The following is a 12,660-nucleotide window of genomic DNA, read 5'->3' as shown; positions in this document are numbered from 1 at the left end:
TTAGTGCCCTTGTCATTCATGATCGCTGCGTTTATTGAAAGATTCCCCAGTTGGTTAGATCTATCCCCTGAATATTGAACCAGCTTTCATTGAGCAAATCAGAGCCTGTGAAATCCCCAAAATCCTGCGCCAGGGTCGTCTGATTCAAACCAGGCACAGAGCCAAACGGGATCAAGACGTCCTGCTCGCTTGGTTGCTCAAGTCGCGCATCGTATGTTTCTGCTATGTAAGAGCGCCAAAAGAATGGTTAGCTTCTCTTCTGTTGAGTCTACTAATTCCCATTCATCAATAGGAAAAGTAAACCCCCTTTCGTGCTCTCCACGTGTATTCTTCTCTTACCATTGGTGGCGGGGGCCCCGCTGGGAGCGTCTCGCTGCGAAGCGGCAGCCATGACAGATGCGCGAAATCTTTCCAAGACTTCGATGCCTCGGCTGGCAGACGCGACGTGCTGCTTGTGAAAATCAAAGATGCGCAAAGCTCTGTCCCACGAGGATTTTGTCGGCTCTGTTTCGAAGCTGACGTGGAGATCGGGGCACAGGGTCGCGACTACCAGAGTGGAAGCTGCGGCAAAGGTAACTGTGATGAGAGAGCAAACAAAGATTTAGCTTGAATCGCCAAACCTGAACTGAAGACTAGAAGGGCAATACGCAAGAGGCAAGCAGGCAGAAGGGGACGAAAAGGAAAACTTTGCGTACAGAGTAGAACATGCCAGGCCGAGTTCTGCCTGACGCTGCCCAGCTTTTCGTAAAGCTCCTGTAGTACGCTGTGAGCCGTCGAAACGCAGAGTAAGTTCGCCGAGTGTCCTAGACTGTCTCGAAGTGTATGCGTGGCGGCCGTTGCGAATGATTTCTGGGGCCGACTACCGTGCTTAGCTTCGGCCAAGAGGAGCGGACGAAGGAGGAGAAGCCGAATCCATAAGACTCTGGGTGACAGAGCGATAAGTCAGACTTTCTCTAAGAGAAGAATGAAGGAAGAGGCTTGGGAGAAAGCCGCCTTACCTCGACTTGAGGATGTTTGCCTGCATCTGCAGACACCCTCGCAACTCTTCGTCTAGCCGTGTCAAATCCGCGCCTTCTCTGAGGTAGGGCGGGATTGAATGGCCCAACTCGTCGAGCTTTGACGAGAGCTGCAGGACATGACTGAGTGAATCGGGTGTCTTGTCCGAGACAGATTCGCCTTCGGTGTAGAATTTGGCTAGTATCTCATTCAGCACATCAAACAGCGCAACGGAGTGTACAAAGAAGGCCAGGTACGAAGGGCGATCCGACGGTTGTAGGCCTTCGGAACTCTCAGACAAATACTCATCGTCGATAGGTTCCGGCGGAGGGACGAAGTACTGCCGAGACACAAGGACAGGTCTCCCAAAGGTGGTTGCCGTGAGTCTTGGAAGCGTTGACGTTAGCTGGGTGGCAATCATCTGGATCCGAGCAAGCGAAGGCAGCGACACGGGTGCCACGGGTGCTGGTGGAGAATCTTCTGCCTACCTGTCTAAAGTTAAGCAACAGTGCCAGACACGTCGCCTCATCTCCCTCTTGAGCTGACTCTTTGAGGACGTTGGTCCATCACCGCGGGAGTGCAATCCGAGACCCTGCGCAACTCGCAGTGCGACTCCGGTTGTGTTCCAACATCGGTCTGCGTATTGCGTGTAGTGTAGGTAAACGCCCCTCAGTAGCAATAGCTGGACGAGTTGCAGAGAGGAGTGATCGAGCGTATCGACTGACACGAGCTTAAAAGACTGCTTATAGAACCTATTGGCTAGGCGAACTTGCTCCGTTACCGAGACCTGATCTGTCCGCTGACACCCAAGAGCCAGCACGATGCTCAAGGTGGCATGGAAAACAGTGTCCTTGTAGTCTCGATTGGGAGGTCGGCCTTGAGATGGCTGCCAAACCGCTTCGTACGACGCGGTGAACGACGGCCGGTGGAGTATGGGAAACACGGGGTGGACAAAATCCCAAAAGCAGCGGAAGAGATTATCGGCGAGCCACCTCTCGGGAAGCATTACAGGGTCCGGTAGGATATCAGGACTCTTTGGCTGCGTTGTTATCGCGAACCCAAGTACTGTAGGGGCGACTTCTCCTGCATCCTGGCCAGCCAGCTCCTCTGGACTCTTTGTGTTTGAGCTTCTGGGGCCCGCAGCTTCGGTCACCAGTCGTAGAAATGAGCTGTTGGATGAAGGACCGTACATGGCATCGCCATCGGCTTCGTTGCGAGACAATGGTGAAGCAGATTGTACGGCGTTTGTCGCTGAGAGTTGAGCGGGCGGCCGGGGAGTGATGGTGGCAATAGGAGTGGTTGATCCGTTGGTAGTCAGGGGAAAGACATTATGAGCTCCTCCAGAAACGTCTCTTTCTGGGTCGGAATCGGGATGCGGCGGATGCGGCAGTCCGTTACGAGCTTGAGCTGCGGGTAGCTCTTCCAGACGCTCCAGCCTCTTTGACAGTTGGGAAATTGATCTGCCAAGATTGATCAGCCAATTTCAATTGACAGCAAGACAATCTCTGTTCTTTGGCTAGAGGTGAAGGATCGGAAAGTTCACGGCACGTACGGTGTTGATGACGCATGCAAGACGGACTCTTGATATGTGCACCGTTGCGGCCAACCTTTGGATGTACAAGAAGAACACACCGGACGCGCTCCATCGCATCCAGACTTACGAGCGCGGCATGGGTTGCAGGCAAGCTGCGTTTTGCGCCGTTTACGTGGCGGCAACGACACCGACGTCGGGGGCATGATAAGGTTGTGGTTGAGTCGATGGCACGATGCTTAATGCGCGTCAAACGGAGGTGAGTCTAGAAAGACTAGTGCCTAAAGTGGGTGGGGTAGCGCTGAGACGTCGGGAACGTACCTACCGTAGGTGCCCTAAGGCACCTCAAGGTAGGTAACGTACCCACGCAAGGTACCTAGGTACCCTGTGGTGCTGGAGGAGATGGAAGGCGGGAGAAGGACGGGGCCTCTGCAGGTTTGATGTGTGCATAGGTATGTATCTGCCTACCTAAGGAACCTAGGCAAACGGGCGACACTCAACTTACCTAAGGTATTCCATAGAAGGTTCTCTTACTGCTTTCACTATCATTGTCACTCTTGATGTCATCACTCTTGGTGTTGTTTCTCTTGGTACTATTTCTCTTGGTGCTACTTCTGTTGTCATTGTGATCAACTCTCTGTGCATTCTTTAATGAATAAATCCTAAGAAGTCTAATTCATCTGCCAAAGGTCTTTTCGGATCAGGTAAGATCTTTGGGTGATTTGTAAAGAGAAAAGATAAGGCAATGAACTTAAGGTAAGTAAGTACCTTGGATAATCGCCCATCAAAGGTCTCGGTTCAGGTGACTTGACTGGCATGGAGCCTTGGAAGACACCTCTAGTAAAGCCGATACACATTCTCGCGGGGGAAGGTGCCTTCCATCCTTCGATTTCAGGTGAAGAGGCAACAAGCAGCCAAGGTATTAATAGCTACCTTAACTTTCGGTAGGGAATCTGATTTTCTGATTCTCCTCTCAATTCCTCACGAGATCCCATTATCATTCTACCAATACCTCCCACTTCAGCCGAGATTTCCGCCATCTTCACTTCTGAGTTTTCATCCGAACAGTCCACTTCGTGTGGCACTTTATTTTCGTCTGTAATACCAGGTTGGGCAAAATCTTTCACATCGAACATTAGACGTAAGTAACATGGCCTCGCGCGACAACAACGGCTGGCTCGGCGACAATGGGGAAGGGGACCTCACCGAGCGATTCGAGCTTGTGCAGCAAGTTCGAGACACAATACTCAACCGCGATTACATCAAAGAGGAGGAGGACAAGATCAAAATCCTTGAGACAAAAGAGGTGTGGGCGCACCTCATGGTCCTGCCCTTGCCTCGTCTCCGAACCTTCTTGGCCGAGGTACAGAACAACGACAACCTGGTCTACACTCTCAATGTTTCATTCCCCGCAATGAATGCCCTTATCTTGCTATGTGAGTATATTTCCATATCATCTTTCTTTTCTATCGTCAGATATCTGTCATCTCAACTATCCAAGTTGGCAGACGCTCCTTTAATGCGGATGACAACAACCTTTTTCGTCGTATTTTGTACCTACAGGCTAACATTTTCATAATTAGTCCGAGGCCCGGCGGCAGAATGGGTCAAGACGGGTACTATTTCGCGAAGCAATGCTGAGCGAATTGCGGTATGTCGCTTGTTTGTGATGGGAATCTGCACTCGACTAACTCATTTGCGCTAGACTGCCCAGAGAGACCTCGGGCTTTGCGCCTTTACGGGCCACCTACTCGGTGAAAAGTGTCACATCCTACCGTTCTGGACTCTAAATAGGCCTCGCTGCTCCCAGGCACTTGACGCTGCATCCGCAGTATTCGGAAGGGAACGAATCCAAATGCTTCGCAAGAAGCTCGTCAACCCCAACACCAACATTGTCGATACGTCCCGAAATATGATCACGTTGCACCCTATGCTTCACAAGTTTTGGGACCATGGACTTTTTGGTTTAGAGCCCGTCACTCTCTTGTACGAAGAGGACAAGAAGGAAGAACCCGCCATTGCGGGTCCCTCGACTCCCTCAAAGGTCGCTGGCGAGAGACCCAATGAGGAGAGTGGGGCGCCGGGTTCCTCAAGGTCTGCGAGATCTGGTACCAAAAGAGGCGGCGATAGTTCCCAGATCACGCCTTCCAAGAAGTCCAAGACAACCAGCGAGGGCAAGGCCAAGGGCAAGGGCAAGGAGAGGGATGTGGAGCTGCCGCAGGAAACCAAGCCTACCAAGGAAGACGGCGAGCGCGCAAGGAAGGCGATCGGTATTCGAATTCGACTCCACTGGCTACAAAGAACGATGGGCTTGACGCCGGACAATCTTCCAACGAACCTGGCTGAGCTATGGCGGACTTTGAGCCCGTGGGACGACGACTACGTTGTTCACGACAAGGATGCCCGACCAGTCGACGACGGCCAAATCATCGACATTTTTGACACAGCAGACGCCAAAGCCCCCGATTTCGATATCCTGCAATTGCAGTTTGACGTTTTTCGTATGCAAGCGTTATCGGGCAGAGCTGACCCCATTATCTATACCCCCGATTGGTACTACGATGACGATGGGGAAATTGTTTCAGATCCCTCGCCAGGAAAAGAAGAGGCTGTCCGGCAACATGAGGCTCGGGAGGCTATGCAGGCTTAGAAAGTCGGCATTCCTTCTTCTGACCCTCAAGGCTTCGATCCCCCTACCGTCGCTTCTTCATCTCATCATCAAGACTTCGATCCGTCTACCGTCGCTTCTTCATCTCGTCCTCAAGACTTCGATCCGTCTACCGTCGCTTCTTCGTCTCATCCTCAAGACTTCGATCCATCTGCCATCGAGTAGCTAACTTTGAGATGATGCCTCCGCGTACACAGTCGAGAGACCGCGTCGATAAATTACCGGTCCATCGTCTGCTCAGCGGCGTCTCAGATTCCACCATCGTCTTTCTTCGCCACGAGCATCCTCCGAAGTCTCTCCCGCCAAAGTCACGATGCCCTCTTCCTTCCCGAAACCTGACACAGCAGCCTCCTCTTCGCAAGGGGTAACCCCCAACTTGGCCACCTCACTCGCCGTAAACGTGCCATACACATCGACCCCATCGTACTCCCCAAGACCTTGAACAGGAAACAAGCCATTCACTCCCCAAAACAGAACAAACGAAATCACAAACCCAATGAAAAACGCAACATAGTACAGCTCGTACACCGCGTCCGGCGCACCGCCCACACCCCCCGCACTCACAATCAACCCGCCCACCGTCGGCGCCCAACCCGCAACCCAGCACGGGATCACCCTCCAGTTGATGCCGTGCTGGTACCAATAATCGGACCCCTCCGGGTTGAACAGGTGCGTCAGCCGGACACGCCGACGGCGCAGGACGAAATAGTCGCAGACCATGACGCCCATGATGGGCGCGAGGAAGACGGCAAACGAGTTGAGGACGGCGACGAAGGTGGCGGCCTGGTTGATGAGCTGCCAGGGTTGGATGATCCAGGCGGCGGCGAAGGTGAGGAGGGCACCGCGGCGGATGTCGAGGTAGCGCGGGAAGAGGCCGGCGAGGTCGATGCCGCCCGCCACGGCGTTGGAGCAGACGTTTTCGAACATGGAGGTGAAGGCGAAGGCGAGGGCGAGGAAGAAGACTGCGGCGCGGGAGCCGGGGGAGCCTTGGCCGTCTGTGGGCAATCATGTCATTGGATATTCTTCAAGGTGGTTCACGAGATACAAGAAGAGGAAGAAAAAGGAAAGGGGCGACAAGTAATTGGTAAGAGAGAAAGACTCACGGTCCATCATAACCATCAACAAATCAGGCGGGTTCCAATGAATCTGCCCGTAGATCTTCTGACACGCCGCGGTAGTTACCAGCCCGCTCAGGCACACAAGCACACCAGTAACCCAGTACACCGACACCGTACCAACGATATAATCCCTCTTATTCTTCGCGTACCGCGAAAAGTCACTACTATTCGTCATGCCTGCCGCTTTCCCACCGATAGCCTGGTTAATACCCGCCATCATCAGCCACGAGACGTTCCACCGGGACGAGGTGGGTACTTTCTCGCCCTGATAGAAGACGGGGCCAACGCCGCGAGCGACGACTACGGACCAGGCGAGTAAGGCGACCATGGCGGCGCCGCAGGCGACGGAGGAGACGAAGAACGGCTTTTTGAAGCGCTCGGGGCGGATGAAGAGGAAGGGAAGGGAAACTATCCAGAAGACTGTGAAGCCTAGGAGTTCGTAGGTTGTTGTTGGGGTGGTTTTGCTGAGGGTGTTGGGAATCTTTGCAAAGGAGGGCCAGATTGCGGTTATGCAGACGCTGCGAGAGGTGTACTGTCAGTGTTTGAGACTTCGTTCAAGGAGGGGATGCTAATCATACGTTACTAGTTTACCTCCATTCCAACCTGTTCAAACCCGAATCAGTCATCTTGTCGGATGTAGAAGGGGGATGGCGTCTTGGAAAGACTAGAGACACGCTTACACTGGAGAGCGGTCCAGATAAAGTTGAGGAGAATGCGCTGCAGCAGCGGTATGAAACTCGCTCGGAAGCCCCATGTATATCTATTCTGGACGGTAAAGCCGATGTGCCAGGTCAGACCGCACCAAGCCACGAGGATGGCGAAGAAGCAGCAGAGGGCGCGCGAGACGACGATGACGGCCATAGCCTGGCCGACTGAGAGCCCCTGAGTAAGGAACGTGTTGGGAGTCTGCCATGTTGCGACATTGAGAGACGATCTGTTGGAATGGGCAGAGGTTCAGTATTTGGACATAGGATGATTTTTTTTTCTCAGAGTACAAGAGGAGTCAAACTTACAACGACCAGGAGCCGAAAAAGTTGAACCAGCCCCAGGTACGGCGGGAGGGCGGCAAGGGGATAAGGTCGCGGTTCGACCAGGCGCTGACTTCTTCGTGGCGGGACTTGTCCGACTTGAGGGCCAGGGCTTCTTTGATTCTGCGCGCTGTCTTGTTCGCCATTGTTGCCGTGACAGATTAGGCGCTGCAAGCTCTTACGTTTGTATTTCCGTTTGCACCGTTCGGGAACGCTTCGTTTCGAGCCCGTGGAAGGGCGTGTACTAACGGATATATAGGACCATCTTATCTCGAGATCCTTGCATCACTCACGTTCTCTCTCATGTTTCTGAATTTTTGTAGGAGAGCGAAGCATAGGGAGATATGCCCTGCTAATTGCGACCTTGTCTGACTTGCATGCCGGGCAATGTTCGGAGGCAGTTTTCCGGGGCAAGTCTGCATTTGCCCCCATTCCCGTGCCCTCTTTATTTCTGAAAAGAGGACATACGTCGGCAACTTTCCGAGCGTCGGACAACGTGCCCGCGAGCTTGTCAGCTCTCATAGCGGCCTTGATGTAACCCCCCTCCCCCCCTGGCCAACCTGATCCTCGATGCCGATGATAAGGATGCGGAGCAGTGGGGCGTTGCCCGCTGGTGACATGCTGGGTGATAAGAAATGGTGGTCGATCGTCTCGGACTCACTCGTCTGCCAGTATTCCAATCCAATGACAGTGTTGAACTCAAGGGTGGAAATGTTCAATTGTGTAAGTAGCTTCCCTTACCTAGTAGTCCTTCACATTGGTACCTGATAGGATTGACGCCGTAAGGTGAGGTTGGTGAAGTGGGGTCCACTATCTCGGAATCCGGGGTTGAAACATCGGCCTCTACCCCGATGCCGGCACCGCGTCGGAGAAGGTGCGATACTTCAGTTGTATGTCTTGCATCTCACCTGCTATCATTATCGCAAATACCCTCACTGCAGGACCTCGTACCACCCTCCCTATAGACAGTTTTTTTTACATGCAATGCAAATTATCTGAACCTCCAAGCATTAGGGAAGCAAGTCCAACATCACCAGCTCATCCACAAAAATGACAGTCCCTACCTTGAGGATAGGCGTCGACGTCGGCGGGTGAGTAACGCCCCTCTCACCTCGCCTCACCTCACCTCTGCGTTGACAAACTTCATATCACCAACCCCAAACTCCCACCTCCAAACCATCAACTCACTTCTAACAAAAACAAACAGAACAAACACAGATAGCGTCATCCTCGATCCAACCTCCTCCTCCCCTTCCCTAGGCATCCTCGCCACTCAAAAGACCCCAACAACACCCAACCCAAGCACCGGCATCACAACCGCAATATCGCACATGTTCTCAACCTCCAATATCCCCCCTTCCCGCATCGCAAGCGTCACAATCGGCACAACGCACTTTATCAACGCCGTAGTAGAACAAGACGCCTCCCGCCTCGCCCCCGTCGCCGTCATCCGCCTCTGCGGTCCCTTCTCCGCAACCATCCCCGCCGGCGTCGACTGGCCTCCCGCCTTGCGCAACATCATCTGCGCCCACCGCTCTCTGGTGGACGGCGGGCTGGAGATTGACGGTGACTTGATTGCGGAGCTCGATGAAGATGCCGTGCGGCGCGAGGTGAAGGTTATCCGCGCCAAGGGAATTGGGAGTGTTGTCGTTGTGGGGGTTTTCAGTCCCATTGACGTCGTGTACAGACAAGAAGAGAGGGCGGCGGAGATTATTCGTGATGTTTATCCCGGAGCTGATGTGGTGATGTCAAAGGATGTGGCGAATATCGGGTTCCTTGAGCGTGAGAACGCGGCTATTCTCAATGCTTCCATCCTTCCATTTGCTAGACGAACCATCCGCTCCTTCCAGGATGCCGTTACGCAGCTAGGCCTCACCTGCCCCGTCTTCGTGACGCAGAACGACGGGACCATCCTGCCGGCGGCGGCGGCGGCGCGGTTGCCCATCAGGACATTCTCCAGCGGACCGACGAATAGCATGCGCGGTGCGGCGTTCCTCACGAGGAATTTGGAGGGACGGAAGGAGGGGGCGGGCCCGATGATGGTTGTCGATATCGGCGGGACAACGACGGACGTGGGTTTGTTACTGGCCAACGGGTTCCCCAGGCAAGCGGCAGCCTACAGCGAGATCGCGGGGGTGCGGACGAACTTCTCGTACCCGGACGTCAAGAGCATCGGTCTCGGCGGCGGATCTATCGTCAAGAAAGACGAGCGCATCGGCGAGATGATGATCGGGCCACAGAGTGTGGGATATCAAATCCAAACAAAGGCTCTCGTTTTTGGCGGCGATGTTGCGACGGCTACGGATTATACTGTACTCGCAGATCCAGACACCGTTGATATCGGAGACCGGTCTCTCGTTGAAGGTGTAAACGGCCTCGCTGATGACGTACCGGCGTTCGAGGCCAAGGTGAAGACGATGCTGGAGCGGATCGTGGACACGATGAAGACCTCGCCCGAGGACATACCCGTCGTTCTCGTCGGCGGGGGTGCGGTTATTGCGCCGGATGAGTTGAAGGGAGCGAGTAGGGTTATAAAACCTGCGTGGTCTGGGGTTGCGAATGCAATTGGGGCTGCGACGGCAAGGGTTAGTGGTGTCGTGGACGCAATTGAGAGTACTGAGATGAAGACTGTGTCTGAAGTTGTGGAGGCGTTGTCGCGGAGGGCTGTTGATCGGGCTGTTGAGAATGGTGCTTTGAGGGAGAGTGTGACTATTGCTGAGGTGGAAAGTTTTCCGTTGCAGGTATGTTTCTGTGACATGACGAGTATGACCATGAAAGCTGACTGGATGTTCGATTGGCAGTATATTGCAAACAAGTCGCGAATCAACATCAAAGCCGTAGGAGATTTCGACTTTTCCAGAACAGCGTCCCTGGACACAACCACGATCCCAGACGACACCGAGAACTACGACGAAGAACTACCTAGACCACCGGCACCGCCTCGAAGCGAGGGAATCTCATCACCGCAACCCTTGGTCTACACAAAAGACTACATTGAGGGCTACAAGCCAAAGGTCCTCGACCGCCAATGGCATCTCTCCGAAACAGACCTCGACTGGATCACGACAGGCTGCTACATCCTCGGCACAGGAGGCGGCGGCTCCCCCTACCAGCACATGCTCCGCCTCCGCGAAATGATGCGCGCAGGCGCCACCGTCAAGATCATCTCCCCCTATGACCTCAAGGACGACGATATTGTGGCCTGTGGCGGCGGAAAGGGGTCGCCGCAGGTATCCATTGAGAAGCCGTATGGGGATGAGTGGGTCTCCCTCATCTGCACGATCTTCCATTGAAGATGGAATACTTCGAATTCTAATGCTTATGTTTTGTAGAATCATGGAGTCGCAAAGAGAACTCTACTCATACCTCAAAACGAAGCCTACGGCCGTGATATCCCTCGAGATTGGAGGTGGCAACGGCCTGCAGGGCCTCATCCTTGGCGCCAGTACAAACCTCGATATCCCGACAGTGGACGGCGACTGGATGGGTCGCGCGTATCCCATCTCCCACCAAACTACGCCAGTAGTCTTCGAAAAGAAAGCGACGATGATTCCGTCGTGTATATCAGACGGGAATGGCAGAATCATGGTACAGTCTCTTTTTTTCTCGTCCCCCATTCTGCCGAACATCCTTCGCGTTTTCTCACAAGTCCACATGTGATGAAGATGACACCCTTTACTGACCTGTGGATGACAAACAATAGCTCATGACAAAAGCCCGCACAGAACTCGACGCAGAACGCGCCTTCCGCGCCGCCCTTTCCCAAATGGGCTCTCACGTAGGCTGCGCAAAGGGCCCCGTCAGCGGCCGCGATACCAAGTCCTGGGTCGTCGAGAACACCGTCTCGCTCTCCTGGCGGATTGGTCGCGCCGTAGCGATGGCGCGGTGTACCAATGCCATCGACACAGTCGCCGAGGCCGTTGTGGACGTGGTTGGCGGGCAGGAGTCGGCGAGGGTGCTGTTTAGGGGCAAGATTGTAGGCGTCGAGAGGATTACAAGGATGGGGCACGCCTATGGGGAGGTTATCATTGAGGGGCATACTGACGGCAGGAACGATGGTTATGGGGCGGTTGAGAGGTTTGTTATACCGTTCAAGAATGAGAATATTCTTGCGAAGAAAGTTGATGCCAGTGGGAAGGAAGATGTGAGTCCCGACAACTCCCCATTCCTATCACGAGAGGAAAGTGAAGAGTACGAAACTGACACATCTCGCACTCAAACAGATCCTCGCAATCGTCCCAGATCTAGTCTGCGTCCTCGACGCGCAGAACGGCGAGGCCCTCGGCACGCAAGAGTACCGCTACGGTCTCCTTGTGGTGGTGCTCGGCATCACGGCGTCGGACAAGTGGACTTCCACGGCGCGGGGCATCGAGATTGGCGGACCCAAAGGGTTCGGAATGGATGGGCTGGAATATGTGCCTCTTGGGACGTTTACGAAGCCTCGGAGCGTCATTGATGAGTTTGAGGGCTAGTCATGATTGGCCAAGAACTCAGGGGGTGGTCTTGATGTTGCGAGTGATTGAGTATCGTGCTTGTACGATGCGGCTTGTGAAGATGGGTTCATTATGGGTCGAGCTATGTCCTCCTCATCTCCGGTTTCGGGTGGATGTGAGGTTGATTCTTGGACAAACGTAAGTCGAGAGGTTGTGGCATGTACACTGCCGGAAGCTATGTTTATAATAGTGCTCCTTGGCATTCATATATAACCGCTTAGCAGTAGGATGAATAGACTTCTAGACAAAGCCTCAATGATCATCAATGCTTACATGGCTTGCCGTCCTTAAGAGCGAATTGGGCTCATTAGCCGCACTTCCAACCTGTAAATCTCCCAGAATATGCGCGAACCCGCACGTGTGTCATCATGATGGGCAGAAGAATCGACAGGGATACGATCATCAAACCGTTGCATTTCGCGCCGGGGTGTGATAACGCAACTCGAACTAGGGGCCAGAGGAAGATGGTGTGTTGGGGTCGTCTCCAAGTCGTCGGAACTTTCAGCGCCGCACCGTCAAAGTTACCGAAACTCTACCAGGTTGGCGGAGGAGAGGAAGAGGGGTTAACTGAGAGCCAGTGAACCACGCCGCCGTTGTCGGTTCCTGCGGGAGCAGCCGGAAACCGAGGGTGTTGAGTCCTGACTCCTGATTGTCTAGGAAGTACTCGAGAGAAGAGACAATCACGCAATCGAGAGAGAAAATGTCGGTTAAAGAGGAGAGCAAGGGTATGACAGCGGAGAAGGAAAAGTTTGTTTTGGAGAACAGCTACACTGGAAAGACACAATGCGTCCCGGTTCCAAGCGGTCGGCAGTCAAAGGCCCGGAGG

The 12,660-nt window shown here is 53.8% G+C and overlaps 4 protein-coding genes across 4 annotated transcripts; 2 read left to right on the top strand and 2 right to left on the bottom strand.

Moving 5' to 3' along the window:
• Positions 1-31: 31 nt before the first annotated feature.
• CPAR01_13498 (uncharacterized protein) lies at positions 32-2,668 on the bottom strand (the record flags this gene model as incomplete). Its single annotated transcript, XM_060497751.1, has 6 exons — positions 32-222; positions 340-576; positions 696-922; positions 999-1,382; positions 1,722-2,456; positions 2,658-2,668. 6 exons carry the CDS (start codon positions 2,666-2,668, stop codon positions 32-34), a joined length of 1,785 nt encoding a protein of 594 aa, XP_060343219.1.
• Positions 2,669-3,677: 1,009 nt separating this feature from the next.
• Positions 3,678-5,177, top strand: CPAR01_13497 (uncharacterized protein; the record flags this gene model as incomplete). Its single annotated transcript, XM_060497750.1, has 3 exons — positions 3,678-3,963; positions 4,111-4,178; positions 4,233-5,177. 3 exons carry the CDS (start codon positions 3,678-3,680, stop codon positions 5,175-5,177), a joined length of 1,299 nt encoding a protein of 432 aa, XP_060343218.1.
• A 255-nt stretch (positions 5,178-5,432) lies between these two features.
• Positions 5,433-7,487, bottom strand: CPAR01_13496 (NCS1 nucleoside transporter; the record flags this gene model as incomplete). The annotated part of the gene is made up of 5 exons (XM_060497749.1): positions 5,433-6,190; positions 6,299-6,831; positions 6,892-6,916; positions 6,994-7,247; positions 7,327-7,487. The coding sequence occupies 5 exons, from the start codon at positions 7,485-7,487 to the stop codon at positions 5,433-5,435; spliced, it is 1,731 nt and encodes a 576-aa protein (XP_060343217.1).
• A 904-nt stretch (positions 7,488-8,391) lies between these two features.
• Positions 8,392-11,813, top strand: CPAR01_13495 (uncharacterized protein; the record flags this gene model as incomplete). The annotated part of the gene is made up of 6 exons (XM_060497748.1): positions 8,392-8,432; positions 8,549-10,082; positions 10,143-10,600; positions 10,674-10,929; positions 11,045-11,485; positions 11,565-11,813. The coding sequence occupies 6 exons, from the start codon at positions 8,392-8,394 to the stop codon at positions 11,811-11,813; spliced, it is 2,979 nt and encodes a 992-aa protein (XP_060343216.1).
• Between the last annotated feature and the right edge of the window lie 847 nt (positions 11,814-12,660).

The sequence above is a fragment of the Colletotrichum paranaense genome (genome assembly GCF_030867605.1).
Source record: "Colletotrichum paranaense strain IMI 384185 chromosome Unknown Scaffold_13.1, whole genome shotgun sequence".
Taxonomy (NCBI): domain Eukaryota; kingdom Fungi; phylum Ascomycota; class Sordariomycetes; order Glomerellales; family Glomerellaceae; genus Colletotrichum; species Colletotrichum paranaense.
Note: the sequence above shows the minus strand (reverse complement) of the source record. Positions and strands in the feature narration are given on the sequence as shown.